The following is a 20,605-nucleotide window of genomic DNA, read 5'->3' on the forward strand; positions in this document are numbered from 1 at the left end:
TCTGAGTCTGATTCTACCCCAGTTCAACTTTGGGTGTGGCTTACTAGATCAGTTTTTTCTCTGAATTTTAATATCTCAATATAAACAATGAACATCTAGTCTAAAACTTCCACAGCAGAATCGGACCTTACGGACGTGTGTGCCAAGCACTTTATTGTCCGACGACGAATATATCATCAATCCAGGTTTTCAATTTCGCATTAGAATGGCACTTTACTGTGTTTCCATTCTCAACACGATGATCATCATCAGTGAGGTGTGGGCTGTCGCAATTAAGACATTGCAGACAACACTTTGGGCGATCATGAATCAAATCGGAAGAAACAGGTGCATAGAACTAGCGGTAAACCACGGATGTTATTTGTGTGAGAGTAGTCACACGAAACCTCGTACTATCCGGGCATGACTTGGCACACTAATAGACGCACGGCAGTAATGTCAGATGACCAGATTCCTAGAGATTATAATCAGTTAGAAAAAAACAAAGCTCTCCCTGAAAGTTTTAAAAGGCCTAAAACAAAACGACTAGCGTATATTTATTGAAGAAAGCATCACGTCACCCTTTGAAGAGATAAACAAATACATTTTTATTTAGTATAATACATTGATTATGCAGTGTTAGATATAACAAGACCTACAACACAACAGAGCCAGATTTATACTCGTACCAGGTTCAATCTTTGAACTGCAACTTCAATTCTACAATTCCTAAAGCCTACGTTGTCTTATACAAACCTATAAAAAGTTTCCTCTAGATATACACTTTGAGACCAATAGCACATTAAATGATAATAAATGTACACTTGATAAATAAGTGTGAATATTAAACATAACGCGAATTGTTGTCCCATGACACTGACCGAAAACCGCATTATTATTATGTTTTTGGATGAATAACGGTGATGTGAACGATTTCCCATGTGACACACGTTACTTTTTACAATGATACCAGACTGACGTACTGACAAATATGTTTATGTCCTGATTATGCAGGGTACAAAAGGAACATTCAATGTTCACAGATCATGTGACCACGTCTGGTAAGATGTCCATGTTGCGTGATAATACAGAATGTCATTTGAATATAGCTGGATGATTTTTAACCCGTGGGAATTTTCCAAAAGGTGGGAATTTTCCAAAAGGTGGGCATTTTCCAAACGGTGGTAATTAGCCAGTCCATGGTAGTTCTTCGTCAACCCATCTTAAAGGTAACTTCTTACCAAGCAGGTGGAAATTGTCCAATTTATAAAAATACCCCAGTCCGTCGAAATTATCCAGTTCCTCCACCACATGACTGGAAGCGTTTTTTCTTGGAACGCAAGGAAGTTGTCGAATTGATGTTTCCAATCCACGATATACTTCGTACTCCAGTCGTTGAACTGAACCTTCCATTCCTTTTCCATTTCCGATATATTTGCTGTGGACAGTAAAAAGGCATGTTTCGTTAAACTTTAGCACAAGCATGTGTAACAAAATGGATGAGTATGGAATTTTAACATTTTGTCAAATAAATATTTTGTAATGATGTCAAAAACCGTCTTTGACTCTTTTCTTTCTAAGTATACCTCCCCCCCCCATCCGTGCCCTTCAAAAAAAGTTTGGATTATAAGTTTGGACTTCTTTCTTTTTCTTTGGTGGTAAATTAGTAATTTCGCCGGGCTTGGTTAAAGAGTCTCTACGGGAGATTTTGGCAAAAAACAGTTTAAAAAAAATTATAAAATTTACTCTATTTAGAAATAAGAACTGAAATTATTCCCTTTCAGCAGACGGAGCTGATATTTTGTGACAAGTAACCTCAGGTACAACCCACCTAAACAAATACCTCCTTGAAAATCAGGGTAACAAGAAGACTGTTAAGGATCACTTTTCATGACACGTTTCCGTTTTAAAGATCTTTAACAAGGTGTTCTCCTTGTTAGACGAAAAACAACTTTACCAATGACATTGGTAAATTTACATTTGGGGTAGAATTAAAAACTAATGGCACGACGCCAAGTTTAGCTTTTAGCCAGTACAGAATTAAAGTCATAATTATACATCTTGTTTTAATATATTGTTTTTTTTTTCACGCCTGGATTGTATGTTTAAATATGTATGAGTATTCGCCTCTTTACAGCAAATTCAATCACAGAGTGTTAATATTAACGACCAATATAAGCACACATACCTTTGAAACGAATGTAGACGAGACAAGACCAAGCAAGATGCAATCCTGGAAGTCATGATGTCACATTCCGTGTTATTCCAGTAATCTTTCAGGGCATTCAGCTATGCGTTCGCTACATTCCGAGATAGCCGTTCGCTACATTCCGAGATAGCAATCTCTGCACATTATCAAGCCTTCGGGATATTTTGCCATGCGTTCGGTACATTCCAAGATAACCATCTGTGCATTCCAACAAGACTTCGGGTCATTCCGGCATGCGTTCAAAACATTCCCACTTCACTACATCTGTGCAAGCGCTTAAGTCTTCGATAGATTCCGTTCAGCGCTCGGAACATTCCGCGGTAAGCATTCGTGCATGCTAGTTAGTTTCGGTACATTCCGGGTAGGACTCCGAATAGATCCGGAGATTGCAAAGTTATTGGTTGTTAATGCCACCCAAAACAATGCTCTTAAGTATATCACTACTTTTTTTTAATTTTTATTTAATTACTTTAATTGGATGCATAATTCAAGATGGGCCGAGTTGGAGTACAGAGTGAATATATTTTTTGGTTACTGGGCATTTAGTACTCAAATAAATATTCACGTCTATAAACTGTGTAACATACGAGGTATCAAATCTCACAATCTCAGTCATCTCGGTCACAGCTTATACACATGTGTACGAGAGGGTATAACATTTGTATGTAAAGAAACACAATTTGTATATTTTGATTAGAATTTTGTATAAAGCCTGACAAATAGTGGTAGTAGGAAAAAACAAATAGCCCAGAAACGTCAAACGTTCCATACTGATCATTTAGTACAGGACATATATGTATTTCTGTGTCTCAGTGTGAGTAAATAAACGTTATAAACGCATGCATGCAACGTACAAGATCTGGGCCTTGTTGTTCAAAGCTGTTTAAAGACTTAATCCCAGATTAAACTTCAAGCCTAGTCTTCAATCTTGTATTTTGCACAAATGTATATTAAATATGAACTAAATCTGCTGCTGTTACATTTTGACTTTGGACAACTGTATTGACTGTTGTCGATAGAAAATATGACTTAATACAAGAAGTAGCTAATGAGCTATGAGATGATTATATTCTGCAATTAGTCATGGCCATTGTTATGTAATGAACACAGAAAAGACAGTACGAAATATAAGAATGGAGTGGTAATATTAGTCGATGATGTCAACAATGTCTACTCTGAACATACCTCCAAAATCTTTCACATTAATTGCCAACAAAGTGTGCTCAAGTTGAAAGCACAAGTTTGGACAGTTTCATTCGCTAATGTAAGCGGGGGTGTTGGGTTGTGATATGGGGACGTTTGCGTTCTTCAAAATCTGACAGCTTTGCTGTTTACTCACCTGTAGCGGCCACCAAATGAGGTAGATACTCTCTCCAAAAGGCACATTCAGTGGTGCGGGGCCCGTGACCCACGGCCTCCTTTATGCGGTTAGGGTGGCGGGTGTATTTCGTGTCAAGGGTCAAGTATTCCATTCCCGTCACCGTGCGCTTTGGCCATTCGTGCTTATCCGGGTCGTTGGGATCCCTGGCGAAAGACATATGTATTAGAACACAATGAAGGTAGATATATTAATTGCCGGTACTAACTAGGTATAACAGTTGTAGGCAGCTAGTCAGAGCACAAGTTATGCAATGGAGCAAAGTCAAGTAGTTGACAACCTTCTTGAAAAAAGCCATCGTATGGAAAATGGAGGTAAACCAAGGCTATGGAGATGTTTTGACAAATTGGGGGCTGGCCACAAATAATGAGATATAGCCACTTAAGTCTAAGTGTTGAATTAACTTATAGCCTTTTGCGTTCACACTACTTAGCATCATAGCCTGAATAAATTTATGTTAAAAAGACGTGAAAACAATGCTAGGAGGGAATGTGTCATTTCACTTTCAGACAAGTTTCACAGGAGACGATTAAGCAGCTAGAACAAGACGTAAGTACTGTGCCATAAAGGAAATAATAAAATCAGTCCACTAGAATGACCATGTAGTTTCTCCGAATACAAAAGGCCACGGCGTAGAGAGTTAAACCAGATGAGCGACGACAGTGTGATATTTGTCACAGGATCACTCTTAACCGGCGAAATACGACCTCTTCTCAGTTTACCTCAGTCAGGGTTTCATCCTAACCATTGTTTTCATTGTTCATGTAAATCTCAGGTAGTAGCAAATTACACGTAACCCTAGAATCATGGATTCAGCAGAATAATGTAAAAACTATCCCGTGATGTTTATCGCAATCTAGTAGACGTCACTGGTTAATCATAATATATTAAACGTCACCGTGTAGTATAACTCAAACAGGTGTATTATCATCACATTTAACACACAATCACCTGGAATCACTAGCCACAGCGTTAAAACAAATACGCATATCTGTGATCAATGTTCGGCGATAGCGAGTGCAGCCAACACTGTGTCCCAGTTGGAAATTCGTACATAAACACACCAGTGTATAACTTTTTCACGCCTAGAGTAATTCGGTCTATTAAATTAAGCTGGTGTAGCATATTACTTATTCCTGCGTTTCCGATGACGTTTTGTAGGTAACTTGGTGCCGTGTGAATCATACACTGTAACAGATGAATGGTCCATTCAGCTTGGACTAAAGTAACCATTGTGCAGGAAAAGGTGCTCGATTATAGCATAACGACATTTTAAATCCTTGAGAGTGCGATCTGCCTAACGGGAAATTCTGAAAGAGTACTAGCTTTTGACTAAGAGACTGCGTGTTCGAATCCACCTGTCACTGGCTCCACTGCAGTTTTAACGGAATGAGACGTATCTACGTTTGTACTGAGCTGTTGAAAAGCGGTAAATCTATGAGTCCACACAGACATTCGTACACCAGCCGCCAACCAAAACGGAAGTTCCAGGTCAATAATCCCTCGGCCAGTTCCAAAAAGACGGTTTAACACAAACCAACACAGAGCTAAGAAAGTATATATAATACGATATTAGAACGGGATCAAACAAGAGAAGCCGTCAGCGGTTTTCAATGATCCTGAGAAAACGCAATGAATGTTCTATGTGAATGAATTAAATCAGTATCCTCTTGTTCACTATGATGTTGTCGATATGCTAAACATGCATCTAAGTTGCGCTTTGATTGCAACTGATCATACATCCAGCGTTAAGATCTAATTCAACACGACGAATAAATGGCCCCTAGCCCCGGGTTAAGTCCATTAGACACAGTTAGGAAGCAGTGTGCCAGAGATTCTATGCACTCTGTCAATCCATTAACCTGATAGCCGTCTTATAAAACTAACCAAGCTAAAATAAATTTTAATATTAGCGGTGCCCTATTTGTTCAACTTGCTATTTCTTGTCTTGTTAATTTGACTAGAACACCAACGCCATATCGATAATCTGCACCTGGCTGGAATATGAACGCCATATTGATAATCAGCTTCATTCACCCCGGTGGTGGCAAATGGACTTGGTCAAGCCGAGTTAACGTCTTTCGAAGCCAGATGAGACCAACAGATAGTATACGCTCGCTATAAATGGGCGATGCCGCTTTGTCCATTTGTGGTGATGGCAAGGCAGATGTCTCGTACATGCAATCTACAGTACGATATTGTCGTACTCATGTTACATGATTGATTAAGCAGGCGAGGTGCAAAAGAAAGAAAGATCTGTTCAAATCATGCTCAAATTACATTTGATTAATTCCGGATAACAGCAATGTACTGTTACGACAATGAATACATCTCCCTTTATCATCATCATAGAAATGAAGGCAAATAAGATCACAAACTTCCAATGACATGTTCTAGATAGTTTCGCCAAAACTTCTAGTCAAAACGTATTGGTATAGTTACTTAAATACTTAAACACCTGTGTTGAATTTAAAAGAGACAACAGGTAGCCTCTGGTAACTCTTATATGGAATTACACGTATATATGTATAAGGATGACGCCTCTTTCTAGACAAAAGGATAATTTCAATTTGAACTTATGCGTATGTGGATAGTAATATTACAAATTGGCCTGTGTGACAATACTTGTAGCATTGTTATAGTTCCTGTGTAACACGTAATGATTTTCAGTCAACGTCACAAGTTTTCCCATTAAAACACCAATGTGTCAAAGACATTCCATACAATGGCGAGTTTTCATAAATTATACAGTCAATATAGTATTTCTTCTGGCCAGAGCTTTCAGAATCTCTGATGATCTGTGTTACAGTGGCATTTATAATAAGCTTAAATCGTACTTTTATGAACATTTTTTTATACAATGGGAACTCGTGTTTTAAGATGTTTTGGAAAAGGTGTGCTGTGCTTATCGAATGCTGCATAGCTACCAGTGGTATGGGAATGTTGTACTTGACGCTTAGACTTGTTCACAACATTGCCACATTAATACATTAAGTCCATCCAAGAATTAAAACACTTGAATGTAGTTTTTGGATATCCTTTTCCTCGGTGATGCTTACATGTTTTTGTTTTATTTTCGTATTAAGAACTGCTCTCTCACGATGTTGTTAGGTTTATGCGGGTGGGGGGGGGGGGGGATTGAAGAACCCAAAGAAAACCACCGCCTCCTCGACAAATACCTGAAACCTCCTAATGTTAAAGCCTCTTATCTCACTGGTAAGGCGGTGTCGCAGGGTTAGATAGTTAAAATACCGGTTCGCTGCGACTATCAGGCCTTTCACTAATGAAGTCGCGAGTTCGAATCCCGCTCTCGCTGGTTCACCTGAGGCTGTATTTCAAGAGGTTTGTCATATACCGGTTGAAGCTCAGTGGTTTATTCCGAGTTCCCTGGTTTCTTCCATCCATAAATCTGACCGACGTTACAGATGAGAAAGAGCCTTGAGCTCACAGCGTTAAATCTGTGCATCGCATACATTCGCATACCAGTCGTCAAATTCCCAGATTGGCCTGACGAACACCAATCAGTTAATAAATAATTCCTGTACTGATGGTTGGGACTAAATGTAGTAGTCTATGACTATTGCGATAACAAATGGAATAATACACAGTCTGGTGTGTGCTGTGGAGACTAGGCTTGTTTCGAAACAAAACGCTGGTGTTCGAGGTGGGGGCTCAACTCCAGCCTTTCTCCCCTTTTATCATTGGCCTGGGCACTAAGCGGTCGACGACGGTCGTGTCATCGCGTGCATCGTCATCCACTAATAATGCGTGTAAATTTGTACGTCAAATGTCGGTGGAGCACCCCGGTTTCCATCACTCATAAAACTAAGCGTAATCTTTAATATGGCGTCAAACAACAGTAAAGTAAAAAGATCATTAGTAATATATCTCTAGTTAGAAACGCCGTAATATCTAGTTTCTGTTTTAATCGTTATAACCTCGGTTCTTCCATTAAAATATGGCACTCTTTACGCGTTTGGTGGAAATCAACTAGGCCAGGCTGTTCTACAGTAACTTTTCTACCTCCCTGTTTTAAAGACCGCAAAAACCTGAAAGCTCTGTATTGAAATAGAGGAGCAGCTCAAATTCCTCGGACTGAAAGACGTGGGAATTGTGCCATACTGCAGCGATTTTGAATCTAAACAGATCACATCCTGACAAATTTGCTGACGTAAAGCCGCATTTGAGTGAATGGGAGATGGATTCGAGGCTGTGACCTCATTAGCCAAGGTCCTCAGGTCTCCACGATCGGCTGCGGGCTAAATGACTTCAAGGTACTAACTGTCTGAAGCAGAGTGTATATGATGTTGAGCGTTATATGTACATAAAGTATGGAAATTATTCAGCAAAAACTCTACAGAAAGCTACAATTTTTATTGGCATAACATGTGTAACATTCTGGGCCTTTGTAATTCGGAACCTTCCACTTAGTACTCTCGCGTGGTTTGCCAGTATAGGTCTGGTGACGATGAGCTCTCTACAGCCCTTCCAACGAGGTAAACTGACAAGAGGTCGTATTTCCATTAACTATTTGCGAACTATCACACTGTCGTTACTGCCACGCTCTTACTCTTTATTCTGTAGTATTTTATATTTAAGTGACATAGTTTCGCGTTCGGTGCAGTTATAAAGCTTGTTTCAATTGTGAGGCCATTCTGTAAAGGACCACTGCAATGTTCTACCACACTGATCAGTTATTTGAGTGGTGTCTAACGTCATTACGGAGAGGTTTTCTCTTATACGACTTGGGTCAGTTTTATGAGAGGAAGAAACATTAATGCCCTGCCAAGAAAAAATGCTAAATTTGGAATTTTCATAACAGAAAAAGAATATGTACAGTATATTGTCCGAAAGTAAGCGATCTTCAGCAAGCATCATGTTAGACCACCCTAACGACTCCATGAGGTTTGTCGACCGCTTATTGCCTGCCAGAACCATAGAAGTCTGGTGGCCATGTTATCTCCAAAAATTATTGCCCAACGCCGGGGCTGAACCAGCACCTCGTGTGTCCTAGCTATTGACAAGCATCTCGACCCTTGGGCCAAGACCCACCTTGATCTCTTTGTGTTTAATTTTTTAATTATTTGATTGGTGTTTAGCGCCATAATTTCCTGTATAACATGATTAAAGACGTACAGCATAGAGAATAAAACTAGGGCAACGACGACCGTGTGATAGCTGGCTAATGGTCACACGTAACCGGTGAAATTCGGCCTCTTGTCAATTTATCTCAGTAAGGGTTTTATTTTAACTGTTCATGTAAATGCATAAGTAGTAGCAATTTACACACCCCTAACACCATGGCTTAAGCAGAATTAGGTAAAAAAGGAATATGCAGTAATGTTAAATGCAATTTATTAGATGTCACTGATCCAGAATACTCCAAATGCTATGTTATCATCACATATAACATCAAGTGCCGGTTAGATGAGACCAGAGTGCTCCTGAATTAAAGTAGCAGGTGACCCAGCGACAGCTGGATTCGATCTCGCGACCTCATTGGTCTGAGAGTCAAAGTGAGGAAGTGCTCCAACAGCTCGGAGGCAGCCAGGGCCTCTCAACCTGGTTGTCATGCAAAAACAACGGAAACGACGTATCACAGGAAGGAACATGTCAGTGTCCGCGTTCTTTGAAGCCAACAGAGCCACTAATTACGCACAGATCAAAGAAGAAAGACACTACAATTTTTTGGGTAAAACCTCTGAAACATGGTCTCAAGGTACTTTATCTGTTCTTGCCATTATGGTGTTTAGATCAATTAATGTGTCAGGTGCCAGGCGAAAGGTATTGGGTTAATCCGGAACACTCCGGTTGCCCTAACTCACAAATGTTAACTCATACAGCAGTAAGATAAAAGGTGAAACATGAATAAATATAAGACGATGTGTCAATATCACAATTCAAACCATCAGCTGGTTAAATATCAAAGGTATTCAATATTTCATACACTTATCACTGGGTAATGTGATCTTTTATTTGCGCTACTTCTATATAATGATATGGATGCACAAACGTGTGACAATTTACCAACCATGACACTGTCGTCGCTGCTCTGGTTTCCTCTCTATTCTGTAGTCTATTATATTAATTACCAGGTGAACACGTCCGTTTGGCAATTGTTAGCAGCTTTTCAGTGCATGTATTTTCAGGAGCTAGTGAAAATTTTAGCGCAACTAGAGGAATGCTAGATTAAATCCTGGTGTGAATAAAATCCTTCAACCGTTACACTTGAGTTATAGTGAATTCAATGTTATCATAAGGACAATTTCGCTAATCGCATTAATAATGAGCATGGAAATGCTGCAGGAAAAGAAGAATCGAGCACAATATTATGATACTATATGACAATACTATAAACACTTACCCGGTTTTGGCAAAGTTCGTCCAGTACTTCATAATCTTGCGGCTGAGCTCACGCTCCTGTTTATGATATTTGAACTTAGGGTTCAAGGGTTCCCCGAACACGTAATTAATTTCATCGGCGTGCATGACGCCCATCCACTTTGGCCACAAGTTCTGAGAGGAGCGGTGTGTGAAATAATAATAGTAGACGTCAAGGTTCGCCCTGGCATACGCCTCCGCGAAGTCATTGACGCCACAGACTAAGTGATAGTCCCCGACGACTTGGTCAAGGTTGACACGGTTCATTACTTTGTTGTTCGGGTCTTGCCAATGTGTGTATTGAAAAGCCACGGCCTTTTTGCCGAAGATGTTCATTTTTTGAGGATATTGAGGATAATAGTGAAATAATGAATCCAAGATATACATAAACTGTTTTCGGCTGATTAAACTGTCCGAGAAACTAAAATGTTCCACATACTGATAAATTAAAAACCATGCCCCTTCGTTTTTATTGCTGCCCAGCAGTAAAGGGGCTTTCTTGAAGTTACTGCTCTCCAAAGCGGAGGTCGGGGTTTCTGTTAGAAACGTTCCGTCGATGATTGGTACGAACGGGAACTGGAAAATCCCGAATGCGACCTGAAATTCAAAGGTTGGAAACAGAGTGGCTGGTTTTGTTCTTAAGCACGCAATGATGTTTCCGATATCACCTTGGTCGCAGCCCATGAGGGTGGCCAGTTTTAACGCCCTTGACATCGCCTCCTTCCGCGTAATCGTCGCCCAGGCGGACAGTGCTGAGCCGCTCTCCATGATGGCGCGAGCGAACTTGCCCTGACTGAGGGGCGACAGGAGGTGCATACTGACGCTTACGGAACCTGCACTCTCCCCGAACAACGTCACACGGTGAGCATCGCCACCGAAGTGGTGGATATTTCGTTGGACCCAATCTAAAGCTAACAACTGGTCGTACATGCCGGCATTGCCTTGAGCATCTCTGTGTCCCATGGCCAAATAGCCTAGAGCCCCCACCCGATATTGCATAGACACAACAATCACATCGTTTTCCACCGCCAGGATCTTGGCATCGTAAACGTCCAAAGCAGAGGAGCCGCTGTAGAAACCCCCACCGTACACCCACGCCATCACCGCCTTGTTGCCCACAGTTTCCCCGTCCCGGCTCCGGGGCACCCAGACGTTCAGATAGAGGCAATCTTCGTTGACAGGCGTGTTAGGGTTCCACATGTTTGAACCGCTGAAGTTCCCGAACACCCTGTCAAAACCTTGAATGCACGCATTGGGCCTGCGCGTAGCATTCAGCGTTCCGCTCCAAAGGGTCGATAGGAACGGGATGCTTGAACCGAAGGTTGCCAATGGGCGGCTTGGCGAACGGAATCCCGTAGAAAATGTCGACGGTTTTGCCGAGGATTTCTTCCCGGAATCCCTCGATCTTGCCCTTATCCGTAGCCACTCTTGTCGTTTCTGTGGGAAGCATATGTGTCATGCCGCACGTAAGAAGCAGCCATAGTATCCGTAGTCGACCGGTCCGATTGGGCGCCATGTCTCCCGAGCGTCATTTAGGCCCTCCTCCCCTCGGCTCCAGATTCAAATCTGAAACAGAAATAATAAACGTTACGGTAATTAAACATCATAATATTAATTCATTTCATCGTCACATAGAATATCGTTGCATCTATGGTTTGCGGAGTGCTACAAATGAGGCGTTAAATATTCTGGATTCGGTATCAAGACCTCTCGGTCTGGTGCGATATTCGGTCAGCCTATTTGTAACTGTTTTATTCATTATTGTCAAATATAGTGTAAGACATCTGATCTAACCGTGAAATCTCACGAAATCCGACATTAGTGTACTATTTAAAATGGAGTGTTTATACTCGTTAAGAACATTACTATTTTTCATCACTAACATCGAATCCTTACTCGCGCACAAAACACGTGTAGAAACAGAAAACGTGCAGACCGAGAAGCTTTTGATAAGGCACTTTGATTTAAAATACCCTTCATTTCCACATTGATCTCTCTTCATGTACTTACTCGATCACTCGATACGGTTCGAGTGTGAGTATATTCAATGGGGTACCTGTCCCTTGCAATGTCGACTCCAGTCCAATATCTAGCGACTTATGTTATTCTACAATACACTAATCATACATTTGCATGTGTCCACTAATCGCCATCACTAAGGCATCAAAAAGATCATTAAGACCGCAAAGTTTGGTCACGAATTACTTCAGATGGAAAAGGTTCCCAACTCACCAGTCTCATTTTACATTTCCTTATGTGTTTCTGTTTCATACATGCACAGTTTTCTTCCACAGTGACGTGTTCAGTCTGAAGTGTACAGTGACGCGTTCAGTCTGAAAGTGTACCGTGACGCCCTCAGTCTGAAGTGTACCTTGACGTGTTCAGTCTGAAGTGTACCGTGGCGCGTTCAGTCTGAAGTGTACCGTGACATGTTTAATCTGAAGTGTACCCCAATATACTACTTAATTAGCCACGTTAGTCTGTCTGAGAGGGTTCTCTACTGACGACATATCCAGCAGTTCAGATTAATGATTTTCACCGGTTGGAACGCAAGCACCTTCGCTGGCGAAGTGAATAAAAGTGCTCAAATATTCGATCTCTCGTAAATGTGGCTGTGCCTTGCAACACATTTTACAAGATTTTGTCAAAGTTTTATTTTCTTCTGTGTAAATAAATGCATAAATAAAATAAATATTTATGACAGCTATATGTCCGAACCATTTTTGTCTCTGTGAGAGAGTGAGTGAGTGCTTAGGGTTTAACGTCGTACTTAACAATTTTTTAGTCATATGATTGCGAAGGAGTCCTTAGAGTGCATGTAATATGCCTCCTTGTTGCAGGCGGATTTCCACCGATCTTTTATCTAGTGCTGCTTCACTGAGACGACTTACCCAAGGCAAGTAAGCTGCCCCACCGGAACCATTATACTGATACATTATAAAAATTAAATATTTATAGTAGCCCCACAGCTATATGTCCGAACCATTTTTGTCTCTGTGAGTGAGTGAGTGAATGCTTAGGGTTTAGCCTCGTACTTAACAATTGTTCAGTTATATGACGACGAAGGAGTCCTTAGATTGCATGTAATATGCCTCCTTGTTGCAAGGCGGATTTCCACGGCTCTTATCTAGTGCTGCTTCACTGAGACGACTTATCCAAGGCAAGTAAGCCGCCCCACCCCAGCTATTATACTGATACGAGTCAACCAGTCGTTGCACTCTTTCCTTCTCGCTGAACGCCAAGTGAGGAAGCTACAACTTGGTAGAGCGGTGGGGCTAGGCACCCTAAGCCGTGAGTTCGAGTCTCGCTTCAGCCAGCATTATCACTGTTCTCGAGATAGTTATTTCAGTGTTGGAAATTCAATAGATATTGATATATTCCCTTATGATGCTTTCGAAACACTGAGTGAGCTGACTTAAACCAGTTCCATTCATTACTGGGACAACATTTCTATTTCGTTAATTGTGTTTACCATCGTATACGCAAGAATATTTCTCTTTGACAATGGCCATGTTTATAGCAATCTGAGGGTTTGAAGTAAATCCCCATCATCGGCCAGATACATATCAAACCTTCTCAGTTGAGGACGCAGTTGAACTTGCAAGAGCTGGGTTCGAACGTACGACCTCAATGGCCCGTGTGCGATGGTTTGGAGCGAAAACTGACGATGTAGTCAGTAGTTTTTCATTACACAAAATTCTTTTGAGGTAAAACCCGTAAAGGCATTCACTAGAATAGATGATCACAACATACACGCCAAAAATGTAATACATCATAACGTCAGTATGAGTTAGTTTATGCCGCATTTACCAGCGCCTCCTTCGTAAGCAACAGGGGCCATAGTCAGCTTAGAAATAAAGCACAAGTTTTTGCAATGAAGGCTGTATTATAGACACTTAAAGCACGAGATATCCCCGCCAGCTAAGATGAATAATTGGCTGTACGATGAGATAATAGAAAGAGCAGCTGTTCGCGCGCTTTCGGCAAAAGAGAACCTTCGGCACTCCGAGGCAAAGAGAGTAAACAAAACAGTCTCTGCCTTCATACGCTGCCATCATCAAATCTGTTACCATTTTAGGCTAAAGTGATATACAGTGAGGCAGCAAACACAGTCTATTCTGTATGTAACTGTCCGCCAAAACTGAACATAATTACATAGACAAGCTTAGTGATTTTTCATTATAGTGATGTGTCTAACCACCCGCAAGAGGTTGCTCATAGTGACCGCCATTTCCAGAGTTGTGCCGAGTTGTATTAGTAATGATTCGCCTTTGGAACTGCCAATGGAAGCTCCATACGGTTGGCTTACTTCTCTTCTACTTTTTGCCCAGCAACACCGAGCTGCGTAAGCGATGGAGCGTTTATTTACCGTTGCCATCAAGTAGGATGAAGGGGATCGAGCATAAGAGGGTTAATCAAATGGAGAACTACAAACATTCCATGGACTAAATACGAAACCAAAGCCGACTCAGTGAAGTTGTGTGCTAACGCACACAGAGTACCCTGGAGCAGCACAAGAGCAGGAGGCGTCAGACCAACTATACAATGGTTGGATTAAGGTGCATCAATGATTCTCTGCAAACAGACACTATTCGATCTCTTTTCCGGTGTATGGTTCCACACGAAGACTCTTTGAATCTAGGTGACGAAACAGACGTTCACTTACCAATTATCAACCCTAATAGATGCATCGGGCCATTACTGGCGACACCAATTTCCCAACGTTCAACACAAACCACCAAATAACTAATAAAGAATATATAGTAAGAAATTTGCGCGAATTCGGGTAAAGGGAAGAAGTCAACAGTTTCAAATGATGCCGGAAAATGCCCTTTTGTTGCAGCTTTCAAACATTTCCCCTGCAATTTAATATTTATACGCCTACCACATCAGCGTTCAAATGTTGCAAAAACGTTTTAGTTCACTCAAGACTCAGAAGTCTTTTACCAGATGATGTTTTTTTAAGGCAAAGCCAATGCAGGCAGTATTCTGGGTCAATGCAAAAAATTAAAGATGTAAAAGGAAGTTGAGCTCACCGCAAGGAATCAGCACGACTTATACAAGGTCATAGATACGTTCCCTGGTAACCCTGTTCGGTACGAGGTGACTGTGTTTGGCCAGATGAAATAAAATGAACACTTTTTCGTACGAAAAAAAGCAGAACGACTTTATTTACTCACATACTCGTCTGATAAAATTCCATTGTAAATTCTTCCTGTGGCAAACAAATATTTGAAAAATGTCTAATGAAATGGAAGGCCGTTCTTGCAAGACACTGAAATGCATTTTGGTGAATTAACGGATTTTCTTCGTGCTAATGTATTTTGGTAATTTAAGGTCATATAATGCTTTTCTCATCTCAAAAGCATTGCAAGGTCTGAATATGAAACATTTGTGTTCACTGTTATCATTTATTTCTGATCAGGAGGAAAGAATGGTTTTTTCAGTTGGAATCCATTCGTCGAAACAGAAATTCGTATGTCAGCAGTCTACCGATAAGGTCAATAATGGCAAGGCCCATTCCCAAAACGACAAAAAATGCAAAGCATCAAAGAGCTAAGAAAGTATATTAAGTACGAAAATAGAACCGAATCATGCAAAGAGAAGCAGTCAACAGTTTTCAATGATGTTGGAAATACGCAAGGTATGTTTAAGGCGACTAAGTGAAATCACTATTCATGTTGTGTACCATGCTAGAACATAAGTTGTCGTTGCAAAGCGATCTTATGAAAATTTGTATTATTATCATTTTTCCTCACCAGGCGGTCGCAGAATTTCTTACCGAATCTACGTATTTAATCTCAGTATTCGGTCAAAATTTTACTTCTTGAGACAAAACATAGAAGTGAAAGCTCAAGTTGGAAACCTCAACTCGCCGGACACCACTCCACCTTTTCGGAAACCACCCCATTTTTTCGGAAAACGCCTCATTTCACTGGATAACGGACGAATCTCCAGCTTATACCGGCAGCAAAGACACGAGGAGCTACTCAGAACGTGCGGCTTCATTGAGAACGTTGTCGTGATCTTATGATACATAAGACAATGAAAACACTTTAGACATGGTGTTTACCGTATTGTGAGCTGTCATGAGACACTTATTTCATCACCATTTGTGGCAAACCGCTAATATAGACAATTTTCAGAATGTAGTTCATTTGTAACAAAACATTCTTCTGAGTTCAAAATTTGAAGTTGAAAGAAATATGCTTTTAAAACATTGTCTAGCTAATAACTGTTTCATCTGATGAAGGAATATACATGCTCTGAAATCTCGACCAAAGTACAGTTATTATCACTGGCAACACGTTTTTGTCGTGTTCCATACGACTTTCCATTCTACTTCGCTTTATGTATGACTTTCTATTTACGCTTGCTTTGTTCCGCTAATCCCACCATGAGAATCCACACACGGCGTTCGCTGTAGGCAGATTTCCAAATAGGATAAACCCCTTGCTTTTCTTCATGAATTATCCAGACGTGTGGGGGACGAGAGGGTGAAAGGATTCATGGGGGCAAAGGTCAGATGACAGCGGGATCGGTTAAACGCAATGGGTGCACTCAAGAAGCATCCGTTGTCAGCTTGCGGTCATAAGGTCAAGATGCCGAAAGGAGATGCCGAACCTTCCGCGTCTCAGCGGGGGAAATCTTTAACCTCTGCCATTATAGTTCTCCATTGACGTATTTTCCACGGAAATAGTAATCAGACAGGCAGAATGTTTGAGCAACTTTCAAAAACAATTGTCAGTTCTTACAATAGGATGCTGTTGTGGGTGGAAAACATTTTTGATAAAAGACAGTTGAGCAGTAATTTGTAATGACTGAAATGAGTAAAAACGTTCACAGTGGCTCTTAATTTGAGAGCACTTCCAAACAGTTTCTGAACCAGTTTCTGACCAGACAAAGCTGACCTGACATGTTTACAGTTACAGTGTTCCTTTTGGTAAGGTGTATGGATGTTTTCATTATAACATCGAAAATCATTCACTGCCTCCTGTTTTAAACATGTTCTCGCCTTGGTATGGCTGAACTATTGCCCATAAGTCATAATCATTCATTCATTCATAAGGTGCATTTTTTGCAAGCAACGATACTGTTATAAATGCGGCGCATTTCATATCAGTCACAGTGTTGCTATACATGTGGTGCAATTTTTGTCAGTTGTGTTTTGTGTAAATATGCATATGACGTCACTTGCAGATTGCTTTCTACAGGCTTCTACCGCGTCACATACATTGTTTCTAGAACTAGGCTGTCATTTACGGCACTGTATGCTGAAAAGACTACAACATCCTCCTGAATACTATGATAAGCCATTAGACTTCCCTTTGACGGCAAGTTTATCTTTTGCTAAGACTTGAAGTATTATTTTTCTTTGGCGCAAATTTCAAAGGAATGGGATCAGAAATGCCGAACCCTTTTTTCTAGGATTTGAAGATGGATAACAACAAAGACATTTTCTACTTCAATCTCTGAACAACTCGGTGTCTCAAACATGCGTTTCAATTTTTTTTTATTTTGGACACAAAGACAACTACATTTGGCAACAAAGTCCTGGGAAATGATAGATATTGAATATACGCGAAAAAAAGTCACCATTATAGTCCCTTATTGGCAACAAATTCAAGTTCGTCGCCATACTGTTCACTACGCTCTCAAGGTGCGGTTTCCCTCGCGGGCATTGTGGCTTCCGCCTCAAACCGCACCTGGTGGGTGTTGTATTACGACAAAGCCCTGCAGGAAACAAACAGTCTGATTCTTGTAATGACCTATACCTATACCCTGGTAAGCGTATTAGGACGAACCCCTACAAACTTGTTTATCCAATCGTTAGGATTCCGGCTTATGCCCGTGATGGATTTCGGGGCTCCGTCGATCGAGGCGCGATGCCCCCACAAGTTTTCCCCTAACGCAAAACAAGATTAATCTATCTAGTATGACATGGCCTATATGATGGCAATTCTGGCTGTTTTACGCATATAGCTTTAATGGCCAAATGTCTAAATGTGGAAGATGTTCTGCGACTAGAATTCTAGGCTGTACATGCTAAAGGAAAGCCTTGGAGAGCGTAGATTAAAACAACAAGAGCGTTTGACTCTACGTCACACGTGCGGCGATTTTCCTACTACTGAAGTGTTATTTACTACTCAGCTACAACTCAGAAACTGTATTAACATTCATACGACCGTAAGACCATGTGCAGCTATTGCACTATTCGCAGCAACATGCCAAAAATCCAAGCAGGGCCATGTAGCATCGTTATTAACTATAACTGCTCTTTCAAATACACACAAAAAGATACACAGCAGAGAGGGCCTGCCTAAACGCAGAATACCAGAGGACTTGAAAATAGAATATCATTTACCTTGAGACTTCACCTTGGCTGGTCAAGACCGACATTGGTAACTATTACCAAATTATTCATTCAATTATCTCGTTGTTTAAGGCCATACTCAAGAATTTTTTTTTAAATTATACCATACACCCGACCTTTGGAATGTTACGAGCGAACTTTTCCAAAAGAGAAATATGCCACATTAGCAAACGCTTCAAGAAGACCGCTGACCGTTTATTGGCACCAATTATGCATTTATGTACTGATACTTTTGCAAAGACAGGTTTTGACTCGATTTATGCATTCAAATGATCACATCGGAAGGGGAAAATACAAGGATAAACTTCTTGGATTTCTCTGTTATGCCAAATCTTTAATTTCAGCGGGACACTCTCTTGCTCGTTTTCTTACAAGCATTGTTTTCATCGGATCCAATCTTTCCTTAACTAGTGAGGTCACAAGTTCGAATCCAGCTCTCGATGGTTCGGCTATGACTGTACCTGATGAAGGGCAATGGCTCATACTGTACAGTAATTGAGTTGCTACGGTCATATCTTTAATTGCCGTAACGGTTGTATAGGTCAACAAATCTTGAATAGGACATAAAACAGAATTCAAATCAATAAATCAATCAAATAAACAATTCCTCCCGTCTGTATGAGGTACTCAATGTCGAGCTCTTAAAACCTTAAAATGTAAACTCGTGAAAACACTAAGAAATTGCTGAATAATTAATCAGCAAGGGAACATGCTCGATAGCAATTACGTTAACTTCCCTGATACAAACATTTAGACTTTCGCTGGTTTCCTGTAAACCTTGTAAAACTACAGCAACGCAATTGCTGGATACCCTGGATATTTCTAAATTGTGTGATTGACAAACGTAGCGAAAAGACCACAAATTAGATTTGACTTAAATCCACGTCATTCGGCCATTTTCGTGGCTAGTGAGTCCTGGGTTCGTGGCGGCCAGGGCTTACGTGCTTATGCGAGATCTCTTGAAACTCTTATCGACCTCAGTTGGTTTCGGTCAGTGCCCTCGATATAAATTCGTAAGTAGCAAGCTAGGCTGTTTGGTAGTCCAGTCACGTCTTGCAGGCTCTCGCGGTCATGACGGGGACCCAGAAAACTATCCGATGAGACGAGAAAAAAAGCTAAACGATTCTCAATCTAAATTCAGTGGCTGACCGACTGCAACAAGCTTAAGTTGTTGCGCGTTTGATTTAATTAACTTTATGTCCATTGGCACGACGAAATTTCCAAAACCATGCCGTTCAGGATTTGTGTACCGTGCTGAAATAGACCTAACTAAAATAAAGCCACTCATTTGGAATACATGTTTCTCATCCTTTATATGCTGCAATATATACTTCAATGATTGTACAACTTTATACGGATGCTGTTTTCTTGTAGCGAATCGCAGAAAACCAGAGCATTAAACCGTAACAACTGCAGAGGCGATTGTAACTTTGTTCTTAGTACAACGCTAATTCCTAATATTGAATCTTAATTTTGGGATTCTAGTCGAACTGAAGTCTTACTGCCTTTTATGTAGTCTCTCCATTGTCTCCACCATTGTAAAAAGCAATATCAATTGGCTATGGCTGCTGGCCGGAATAATGTGTTCTTTGATAAATCAAGACTAACAAAAACAGACTTACGCAGCCACCCGACCCCCAAGCTCCCTCACCTCATTCTTTTGGGATGTAATTGTGGCTTAATTTTTCAAAATTCAATTGCACTTAACATCATTTCATTTTTTTACCTATGTCTGCTTAGGCTATGGTGCTAATAGGGCGTGTAAATTGCTACTATTTATGCATTTACATGAACAAAAACAGTCACGATAAAACCCTGACTAAAAGTAAATTGACAACAGGCCGTATTTCGCCAGTTACGTGTGACCATTTGCCAGCTATTACACTGTCGTCACTACTCTCTATATGCTGAGCGTCTTTAATTATTTTACAAAGAATTGCACACATCTTACCAATATTGAGAACTTGAGAAAAATTGAGAAAATTTGACTTGATCTTTAACAGCATTTATCATGCACAATCTGCATACTCCTTCCCAAGTACACCACTGAAATCTTCTAAAATCAGAAGAAATACTCAGTGTTTTTTATTCATCTCTTAAACAGATACATTTATGCAGGTATGTATTGCTTCATACCTTTACAAAAAATATCCCACAGTAGTTCCTCGAGAAGCTTTATGTAAAAACAAAATGTTTAACAGTCGTTTAGAGACCTACTCTTAAAACGTGCCCATGCATAGTAAAAGAAGACAAAAAAATTCGTTTTACCTTTAGAGAATACTTC

At 40.5% G+C, this 20,605-nt stretch overlaps 1 protein-coding gene across 1 annotated transcript in view; it reads right to left on the reverse strand.

Moving 5' to 3' along the window:
* Nucleotides 1-562: 562 nt before the first annotated feature.
* The window catches only part of LOC135479235 (acetylcholinesterase-like), a 44,080-nt gene continuing 24,037 nt past the window's right edge, over nt 563-20,605 (reverse strand). The window contains 4 exon segments of the mRNA XM_064759035.1: nt 563-1,417; nt 3,528-3,712; nt 9,931-11,234; nt 11,236-11,513. Of these exon segments, the coding sequence (XP_064615105.1) occupies nt 1,203-1,417; nt 3,528-3,712; nt 9,931-11,234; nt 11,236-11,463 (1,932 nt within the window). The 5' untranslated portion in view covers nt 11,464-11,513 and the 3' untranslated portion in view covers nt 563-1,202.

The sequence above is a fragment of the Liolophura sinensis genome, chromosome 12, assembly GCF_032854445.1.
Source record: "Liolophura sinensis isolate JHLJ2023 chromosome 12, CUHK_Ljap_v2, whole genome shotgun sequence".
NCBI lineage: Eukaryota > Metazoa > Mollusca > Polyplacophora > Chitonida > Chitonidae > Liolophura > Liolophura sinensis.